This window comes from Polyodon spathula, chromosome 4 (genome assembly GCF_017654505.1).
Source record: "Polyodon spathula isolate WHYD16114869_AA chromosome 4, ASM1765450v1, whole genome shotgun sequence".
NCBI lineage: Eukaryota > Metazoa > Chordata > Actinopteri > Acipenseriformes > Polyodontidae > Polyodon > Polyodon spathula.
In genome coordinates, this window is record NC_054537.1 from 91,349,437 (window position 1) to 91,360,650 (window position 11,214).

The 11,214-nt window shown below is 38.0% G+C and overlaps 1 protein-coding gene across 1 annotated transcript; it reads right to left on the minus strand.

The window, feature by feature from the left end:
* Positions 1-9,266: 9,266 nt before the first annotated feature.
* On the minus strand, positions 9,267-10,863 carry hoxa1a (homeobox A1a). The gene is made up of 2 exons (XM_041249021.1): positions 10,263-10,863; positions 9,267-9,905 (listed from the first exon to the last, which is right to left on the minus strand). Exons 1-2 carry the CDS (start codon positions 10,858-10,860, stop codon positions 9,550-9,552), a joined length of 954 nt encoding a protein of 317 aa, XP_041104955.1. The 5' UTR covers positions 10,861-10,863; the 3' UTR covers positions 9,267-9,549.
* Between the last annotated feature and the right edge of the window lie 351 nt (positions 10,864-11,214).

Genomic DNA, 11,214 nt, shown 5'->3' on the forward strand with positions numbered 1-11,214 from the left:
AAAAGCAGCCCCCTCCTTGTGGTCACCCAGCTGAAGTCTTTGAAGATCAAGCCGACCCAGGCTTGAGACTTGTACCTGTGCTCGTAATCAGTATTTTAATTAGCTACATACATAACACTATGTAACACAATTTTTGTTCCTGGGTAGTAAGTGTTATTTCCTAATTGCTTATGCCTCAAAAGTATAGAAAATGGCTATTATTCCCCACAAACTTTGCTTTTGTGACCAGGACAGTGATATTTCAAAATATCACTATTTCCGATGGGAAAATGGGAAAATGTGTGTCTTTTCGTTCACATAAAGTCAGAAAAAAACAACATATGAATCCAAATTAACATGTATTTATACTAAAGTAATACAAAGTTGACTACAAGAGATTTAGAAGTGAGTAGTTTTTCGAGATTTACAATTATACTGTATTTTGTCCTGTATTTTGGCATCCTTCAGTGCCCCAGAAGGGCAGAATATAGTTTTGCCCATGATGTATGGAGCCCCATGGATAACTAATTTAACCAGTAGTGACAGGGAAGTTACTTTTAAAGAATGGCGGGGCCAGGTAATGGTGATTCTGTGTTTGCAACACTTGAACCCATGCCTGGAAGTAGACTTCATGATCAGCACCTTGGGGGGGGGGGGGGGGGGGGGGACAAAATGTGAGGTATTGATCATGAATTCCTCAGCTTTTAATAGAGTTAGCAGAGCGGTATGGGGGTCGTATTGCAGTCAACAAACTTTGCAGGAAACTATTTGCTTGTAGCCAGGGGGAGGGGAGGTCCTGATCCCGGTTTCGATCAAACATTTGTGAGGGACCATTGGGTAGATGGGTTACAACTGGACATTATCCGCCAAAAAATGCAGAATCAATCTAAAAGAAGACCTACCATTTATCTTAATGCTCTTTATAGGGAAGCAAGACAGTTACAGGACTATCTACCCAAAGACACAGCAGCCCAGGTGAACTGTTCAACCATGATACAGGAGTACAGAAAGGGAGCATGACCGCGGGAGGAGGATGAAAGCTTGAAGCAGTGTAAAGAGAAAATAGAGGGAACTGCGAGCAGAAAATAGAGCTGGAATGGTGTTAGTGGAGGTAAATCAATGTGCTCAATGTCGAGCTGTGGAACAGCAGACCCGACGAATTACCTGTCACCAGTAGGGGGACCAATGAGTTGGAAAATTGAGGTTAGAAGATAATTATTAATGGATATGAGGAAAGAAATGAGAGAATGGGGTAATCATTTGACCCAAGAAATTAGAGAGATGAATTTTACAGGTTGGGACATCTGTGAATTATATCTCCAACCTCAGGAAGCCCAATTCTTGCCCAAGCCCCATAGCATAACAAATCGCACCACATATAGAACCAGACCCACCCTATATCTTGAATACAAATGGGACAATGCTGGCCAACCCATTTGGTCACATGTCTTTTGAGGGTCCCCAGGAGTTGACCAACCAGTCGACTTTAAAGTCTTCCACCCAGCCACTGTAGGCTTTAGTAGGAGTTTACCTCGTCATGGAGATAGAAGTGGAAGGAAAATAACGTCCCCATAAATTGGTCACAGTTTCTCGTTACCCTGTTTAGCCAGACCGTTATAAAAAAAATGGTTAGGACCTTGACTGTTGGAATTTGGAGGGAAACATCCTTAATGTTAAGGTAGGGGGGATTACAATTAAAGACTTAGGGGTAGTCATTGTCAGCGATGAGATCCAGAGGTCTGAACAGGGTCTTTTAGGAATGAATGTCATCTCTACATCAGGTTGGGAAGCCATCTTTCATAACTCTCATTTTAAATCTCCTGCTTTTATACCTTTTGGACCAGGTATTCAGAAGCAGTGGGATCGGGCCTTCCTGGAACGTGAGAAGGTGGAACAAAGAGGCTCTGGTAGCCGATTACTGCAGAACGCTAAATTGGACCAAGTGGTGGCCTTGTGGGTGCCACTGGGGAGTGAGGTGACAATGTGGACCAAGATCAAAGGGTCTGGAATAATTCCGGAGGGGCAGGCAATAGTGGAAGTACCTGAGACAAGGGAGGATTGGGAGGTGGGCTGCACACTTGTGTATATACAACATCAGAGATGTGCCATCAGATTACAAAATCTTCACTCATTCCCAGTGGAAGTCACCCTCCTCACCAAGTACTAGGATATGTCTTCTGAGTAGACAGTAATGCAATTAGAGAAGAACAGGAGGCAGTGCTGTCCACAGAAAGGACAGGGGTCACTGGGGTAGCAGTAAAGTAAAACTAACATTCCCTGAAGGGACTCCGACAGTGAACTTAAAAGGGTTGGGACTAGATGTACAACAGCAACGTCGCCTCATCGTCTTATTGAGGAAATGGGGGGATGTGTTTTCTCACCAGGAGACGAGTTTACGATTATGGTAAATGAATATGGTTTTGTATCAAATTCCCACTGGTAATGCCCCGCCTATAAGAGAATGATTCTGACCTATACCCCTTCTGTTATACTAGGAATTATGTGCATTAGTTTCAGACATGCTGGCCAGTGGTGTGGTGCAGGAAAGTACCAGTCCTGCGGGTGCTCCTGTGGTCGCGGTGATTTGTCATGCAGACAAATGGATGACAAATTATCTCCACATCTGGGAGGGAAAGGTAGGAACGGACTTTGGAGATGTTTCGAAGATGGTAGAAGGAAGATTTGACCACAGAAGAGATGTGGGCATCAAAGGAGAAGGTACAGTCAAGAAGTACACCAAGGTTTCCTACTGTGAGGAAGGAAGCAGCAGACAGTTTCCGAGGTTCAAAGCAGCTATATTTAGATTCTTAAGTTGAGTATTAGATCCTATTAGAAGGAGTTCAGATTTGCTAGTGCTCAGCTGAAGAAAATTGGTAGATTTCCTGGCCTCGATGTCTTGAATCCAAGCCAAGAGCCAGACCATGGCAGGGAGCTACCAGGATCAAGTTTTAAGTAGAGCTGGGTGTCATCAGAATAGAAGTGAAACATGAGGCTCTGTTGGGGGATGAGGTGACCCAAGGGAAGCATGTAGATATTCAATAGAAGGGGCCAAAGAACAGATCCTTGGGGACACCACAAGTGTCTGGGATTGCAATGCCACTGCCTTCAGCATAGAGAACACATTGCATGCATCCAGACATCCAGGAGAGGCAGGTTCCAAAGATTCCAGCATACTTCTGAAGGTGGTCAAGAAGAATGTCATGCAACTGTTAGGTCAACGAGGACAAGCACAGAGGGAGCACCAGTATCAGCATTGAACAGGAGATCATTCACAATCCGGAGCAGAGCAGTTTCGGTACTGTGATGCATCTGGAAACCAGACTGTAGAGACTGAAGCAGATTGTTGTTCGTGAGATGTTTCATCAGCTGACTGGCTACAGCCCTTTCGAGAGTTTTTGAGAGAAAAGGGAGATTGAAGATGGGACGGAAATTAAATAAGTCAGCCTGGTCATGGGAGGGTTTTTTAAATACCAGCATAATGCAGGCAAGCTTATGGGCAGCAGAAACCAAGCCAGAGTCCAGGGACAGGTTGAGAGTGTGCATAATGGAGGGAGCAAGGTTAGAAGCACAGAGAAGGACAATATGTACAGCATTTGTTATATATTTTAAATGGGATTTGAATTACTTTATTACTTGTTAACAAGTAGGTTACTAATATAATAACAAATGTTGTTTATGGTTAGTTAATACATAGTGACCTAATAAAAAAAGGTAATCTAGAAAATACATCAAACATCAAATCCCTACTCCAACTCCATATCATTGACCTGGGGATACACTTGTTTAAACACATTGTGATAGATCATGCTACTTTAGTAATGTTTGGTAAATGAAATGAGATTTTATATATGTAATATCATTGTGAGAGTATGCATATATTATAAATAGGTTACTATAATTAAATAATTAACTAACCATTATAGTTAATCTGTCATTAAAGGATATTTATTATCCAGGTTAGGTTTAAAAGTGACCTGTAATGTCTGTGCCCTCATCATTAGAAACTTTAATAATCTTCCCCCCTCATACAGAGTAAGAAGAAAGGGTCTGAAAGAGAGTGGTCTTCATTTTCAGCTGCTCTTTTTTTGGAGGAGATTGCAAAGATGAGTCCTATCAGTATAACAGTATCTGGAAAAATGTTAAGGTCACTTCTACTTCCTTTTTTCAAACCCCTATAACTTAAATGTGTAGCCTTTTTTTTAAATAAAAAATGTATAGCATTAACATGTAATATATTTATATTTTAATACATGTTATAGACACACATTAAATTTAGACTGTTTTTTTACTCCTGTGTTCTATTTATGAAATAGTTTCAATATTCTATGTGTAATATCATTAAGAACCACCATTCTGTTCAGACTTCCTGAGTCAGACATTGAAATGTCTTTTCTAATTATGCATGGTGAGACCTTGATTCATTCAGCACCATCTGCTTGAGGATCGTTTCTAAACTGCAAAGCGTGTATTCTAAACAGGCGGCGTTCTGAAGTACTGGGCTGTCTGTTAGAACTGACGCCACCCCCCTCTTTGGAGTGGTGGTGGAATGTGATGTAGAACGACTGCCTTAAAGGGTTCTCTGTTTTCATTCTGCTGTCATTTTGTTGCAGGGTTGTGGAAAAGCAAACTATCTGGAGAGAGCATCATACTTTTCACTTTGCACTGTATTTCTAATGAAAACCTTATGTGGTATGAAAAAGCTATTTTTGCTGCCTTCATCGGATATGTCAGTCTTTCACCACATTTCTCATAGGGTCAACTCAGGTTCAGGGCTGTACACCGCAGTATGTCCTCCTCGCTAAAAGCAGTGTAAGTGCGTGGTGCTGACAAACATACAGATGGGTATACCGTCTTCCGATAATGATCTATCAGTTTAACTAGATGCAAAGTTAAGCTCGTATTAAAAGTTTTCGTAGTCTTTTATTCAGTGTGAATATAGCACTTTTAATTTGTATCAATAAATCCACTTGACTTGAATCAGCAATGATCAATTCATTCTGCAATTGGTATTTACATAAAACGTTTATCTGTGTAGATGTAGCTTAATTAAACCAAATAATAACTTGTATACTATATTTAATCTCTTTTGTTATACACTTTAGTAATGTTCCCCCAGTTTAACTGCAAATAATTTAACTGGTAGCACTTTAATACATTCGAATGATGCATTAAAACAAAAACAAAACGAAACAAAAAAACAAACAAATCATATTGTATATTGTGTCTGTTGTATAAAAATATCAACTCGTTCGTTATATTATTGGAAATAAGTGCTAATAGGACGTTGGTAGACTAAATTATTATTATTATTATTATTATTATTATTATTATTATTATTATTATTAATAATAATAATAATAATAATAATAATAATAATAATAATAATAATAATAATAATATTAACGGACCTAGATGCGACGATTGATAAGTTGGGGCGAATTATTACCCATGCTAAAGGCTTGCTATTACTATGAAGAGACTAATACCCCTGTCACTAAACTGAATAATTTTTAAACGAATAATTTATAAATAATCTAATGAATATAATGCGAATATTTTATATACTAAATGATTCTATAATAATTCCCCTGTACGCATAAGATAAATATTTCCCCAGATAATTGATTTTTTTTTTCTTCTCTTGGCTTATGATATTATCATTAGGGACCCTATTTAAAATATTCACAAGATGGTAAAAAGGGATTTACTTTGTAAAATGGAAGGTTCATATAATTTAACTATATATATCCAGAGCAGAGCAGTATTCTGACATGCATTCAATTTGTATAATACAGCTTTTTAATGATATTTCAGTTTTTAATTTCCTTAGGACATCCAACCTGCAAGCAGCCCCCAATAAAAGATCATAAGCTTTGTTTAGAAGAGGGGTTTTACCTCACACAGAATAGGCCTTGCTGTGTTCAGTGCACTCCCTTAGCTTTGGGAAAACAGAATGCATTGCTACCCAATTCAGAAAAAAACAAACGTGCGCAGCGTACTATAGCCTAATCAGTTCATTTCTGTAGGTTTTCCCGGAATATTTTTTAAAGAAACTATTAAACATGCATACCGAGACAATGACCATAGTTTCTATAATAATAATGAAATAGTAATTGTGTAAAGAAAATACAATTTTAAAAAAGCCACATAACTAGCAGGGATCAACAGAGATGTACATAGAGCTCTTCAATTAGGCATTTATTTGGATATTTATTGCATTAACAATGGACAACTTTAAGAACTTCACACGACAAGAAAAGATTTGTGAATATTTCTGACGTCTTGTTTTCTCCGTAAAATGCACATTTGCTTAAATCATGTATTTAACCACTCAAGGTGACAGCGTTCTTGCATATCATCAGTGCTTTGGAATGTACGCGATTGTCGATTATAATCCATCTGTGGCTGGAACGCATAGAAAGCTAATCAAGTTGTATCGAAACAACGTATCATTTATGACTAACCTTAAATATGCGACATAACTATATAATCTATTCGTAGTGAGAGATACTGCTGTGGCCAAAAGTTTTACAGCACCATATATAATGAGCAACTGTTGCTTCATAAAGTCGAATATAACCTGCATAATAATGTTACGTAACAGGTTGCATTACATACCGCTTTGTAGTTTTTCATAGCCTTAACGAAAAACTGACACATGTTGAAAAATGTGACATTTCAAAATCTAACACGAAATACTTACTACTATTATGGCTTCCGGTAATGTAATAGTTTATTTGACTACATGATTTAAAAAAAAAAAAAAAAGCACTATGTTTTTTTTATTTTTTTATTTATTAGTTTTATTATTATTATGTCTCAATTTTAAAATCCTAGGTGAAGCAAAACTTTTAACCATAGCTGTGCGATCTGTGAAGCTGCTTTCAAGGTTTAGGGCATTTGATTAAACCCTCGCTGTCGATAATAGCCAGCTGTCACAATACCCTATTTTTACATTTTTATTTAGTATTTGCTGAAGAGCGAAAAGGCACTTATTTGTGTACTTATTTGTTTGTTGGATTGCGTTATATTTCGGCTTATGCCCTCATGTGATCTGGTATTATTATAATTACATTATGACAATAAACATCCTCTTTGTCATTTGGTCCGAATTTAGTCTTGTAAATCGCCACTTTTGATATAACCATATATAATAATAATAATAATAATAATAATAATAATAATAATAATAATATATAATAATAATAATAATAATAATAATTTAATTTTTACGATACTTTTACTTTAATATTGAATATTTTTTCCACCGGTTTTCAAAAGTTAGCAAAACTTCTGTCCGCTAGTCATCTTCGAACTCGTCTTAGCTTGAACTTTCTGTGAACCACAACTTAAACAGTGTTCGTGCACAGGCCTTTCAACAGCCCTTTCAGGCCGGGTAAATATTGATCAGATTGCCCCAGAGGGAAAAGGCGTTTTATATTTAGAAATTGCTTGAGGGGTGAGCAGGCACAGCTAAACCAAAACATTTGTATTTTCAATTAGCACTTTAGGGTTTCAATTAGATCCTCCAGCATAGCCTCCACTGTCACCGTCTCCACACGTGTATACTGATTGCGCATGTCGATTGTCATTCATATTGTAATGATAGATTATGCATTCTCGATGTAACTGTTTGATAATAGTTTTCTAACCATCGTGCAAGTTTAATACGTTTAATTTTAGACTTGCAGTGGTACACCAGATACTATAGAGATCGATAGATCGATAGATAGATCGCTTTTTAAATATGAACATATAGCCAAAACATTAATGAAGACGTTATATAGTGCTATCGTTGTATGGTTTCAATATTTTGAGTAATTTTAAGGTAAATAGTAAAATTCTCCATTCCTTCGTTATCATGATGGATTTTATTTTTTACAAAGATAAATTGTATTTTAAAATAAGCTGAAAACATTGTAGTTCCTCATTAGTAGTCTCTCTCTCTCTCTCCCTTTCTCTCTCTCTCTCTCTCTCTCTCTCTCTCTCTCTCTCTCTCTCTCTCTGTATGTACTTGCAGTTTTAATGATTTATGTAATTGACAAGTATAGCTGAGTTTCAAATTTTAATAAAGCCATTGACCCAAAAAATATTTAAATATGTTGATATATACCCATCTTTGCTACTGTTAATTGTATGTTTTCTGGATTGTTTTTTTTTTTTTTTTTTTTTTTTTTTGTATCTGAAACTATTAAAAAGGGTAGTTGCTATTGGTGCTATATGCTCCCGAGGCAAGACTGTACTTCATGAGAATGGATAGTGCGGGAGACTCTAGTGTTTACATGTATGTCAACAGCCTACATGGGTAAAAAGGTCAACCCTTGGAACTGGAATGCTAGGTAGGAATTGTTTTACTTGGTGGTCGTTTACATTGGAAAGCCAAACTATATGCGTATATAATAGAACCAGCAGCAAGCTTAACCAAAAAGCACATATAACGGTTAACACATTGAATGCGATAAGATTCAGAGAGAGAGAGAGAGAGAGAGAGAGAGAGAGAGAGGGGGGGGGGGGGGGGGGGGGAGCTAAGACGAGGCAATAGTCAAGTTTCAGATGCAAGAACGTTTTAATACATACAATTAAAGACCCGTAAACTTTGCTCTGGTTTCAGATACATTAAGAATATTTTAGAAGTGTTCAATTGATTGTACAAAAGTATAATGTAAGAGATTACAACTGATAAAACTCAGTGTTTCTGTGAGCTCTGTCCATCATGCACACTTCCTCTACAAATCACATACTTTTGTTTGCCACAATGTGGTTTCCCAACATCACGCATATTTATTTTATTTATTTTTTAAACTAACATCTTGAAATTACGAGGTATTTAAAGATTGTGTCATTTGTAGGTTCCAGATGAACCAGCGATGACTGTAGTTTAGTACACGGCATAAGAGCTCAATGTTACTCAGTGCAATTTAATTTGATTTCTCTTCGTGTTCACTGTACAAGTGAACTTTTCTTCTCTACAAGGAAAAGTTGTTTTTTTTCTTTATCTGGTCAAACACATTACAGTAATCAATTTATTATATAAAATAAAAATCTGCTACATCACCGACGTCTTCTTTCTAGTTCTCTTATTATCTTCTAATTTTTCTTTAAAAATTCTAAAAAGATCCAACTTTTGAACAAAATATATACAATCACTGCATCTCATTGAACACATATATTACAAGACAATTAACAGATGCCAAGAATATTAACTTATTTAAACACTCATATAGTGCATGTGTTTAAATGTTTGCCTAAGTGAACAGACTTTCTAGCAGCCTGTGCATCTGGGCTTGCAAACAATTTGGCTGCACTGCGAAATCGTTTTGTTTCCCGTTTATAGTTAAACATGCAATCATGGAAAACTCACAAACTAGGTATTCTAAAATAGAACCCATTAATTTTATTTTTAACTTAGCCTGGGTTCCTTGGTCTTTACATAAAGTTAATAAATAAAGAGGAAATTACGTTACTATTTCCAATGACAGTGATTAATGGCAATGTGGAAAAGCTTAGATCACATCCAACACAGGCACACTGTTGTGTAACACCCGTCTTATATATTGTGTCTGTGATGTCCTAAATTGAGGTAGTTTGAGTTTCTGCAGAGGACGAAGCTGGAGAAGGGGTTGACGGTGTTGAAATTGATTTTTCTGATGACTCATCTGTCTTTTCGTCGTTGACTGGTGTTTTTGAAGGAGAAGCCGGTATCAATCCCCCTTTTTCTCGTTTCTTTTGCTTCATTCTACGGTTCTGGAACCAGATCTTTACTTGCGTCTCGTTCAGCTGCAAGGCAGCTGCTATTTCCACTCTCCTGGCTCTTGTCAGGTACTTGTTGAAGTGAAACTCCTTCTCCAGCTCTGTGAGTTGCTTGGTTGTAAAATTTGTTCTTACTGTGTTCGGTTGTCCAGCGAAACCATATTCTCCGACTTTGCCTGAGAAAATTAAAACATGTGAAATCGCATTTAGCGTATTGATTCGCACAGGAGTATTGCAATGCATGCACATGGAATGGAAATGTAAGCATGGGGCAAAGGTCAAAAGTAAACACTTGGGACCTACAAAGTCAACAGAATTTAAATTAAATGCACTATATTTAGAATTGGAAGGCCAATCTATTTTCATTGCCAATATATTTTAATAGCATACTCTTAATAGCACGATATTTTCTTAAGCAACTTGTAAGAAATGTAAGTTAAAGTCGGTTATGTTGCACCTTTAATGTACAACCTACATTTTACTTCTTTCATATTTAACCTGTTTACTGTAAACGAGCCCACCGTGAAACTCACCAGTTTTGGGAGGATTCCTTTTAACTTTCATCCATTCAAATGTCTGTGCTGGGGCTGAAGCCTCTGATAACGGAGAGCAGCAGGTTTCCTGGTGACTGGCATGCACAGGGGATAAGGGGTTATTGCAGGCTGACAGTGTCACATTCTGTTCCTCGTGTCCATAAGCTTGATGGGGATAGTGGATTGGACCCAATGCTGCTCCGCTGTAACCTTGGTGATGATGGACCATGGAAGACGAAATATTCCCAGTGTAAACAGCTGGGGTACATTGGGGATACCCTGCAGTGGAATCCGCATCCTGGCTCAGAGAATAGTGACTGTAACCTGTGCAGAAATTCTGCGTGCCATAACCTGTGCTACAGCTGGGGTGGCTGGTATAAGAGATCCCCAGACTGTTATGGTGCTGGTAAGATCCAGGCTGATGATGAGATGGGCCACCTTGGGTACCCCTGCCTACAATAAAGCGATCGTCTCGGCTACAAGTATTAGCTGTGACAGCGCAGGACTGAAAAGTTGTAATTCCATGGTCTGGGTGGTAAGCCCTGGGTGAGCACCCGGTGTCTCCGTTGATGACAGGGTAATCTAGAAAGGAGCTCATGCTCGCATTGTCTATCTGTCACTGACTGACCAGGTCTAAAGTGATTAGGTTTTTCAACCTGGATGACCGTGCCAACTTGCCCACTTCCTCCATAGGGCCAGAAAATAAGAGGAATGAATGTGAAGTGGTGGTCATGTGACACGTCACAGCCAATTGCTGGGCGCAATTATAGAGATATCCTTCTCTTGGCGGTGATGGATCACCGGTTTACTGGCATTTAAATTCGAAACGCTCTTCTATCAAGGTGACGCACATCAGCCCATTTAATGCATTTGGTAGTTCAAACAATGGGTGAGACAGAATGCGACAGAAATCGTTCAGGTCGCACATATTTTCAGGCTACTCCGATGTAAA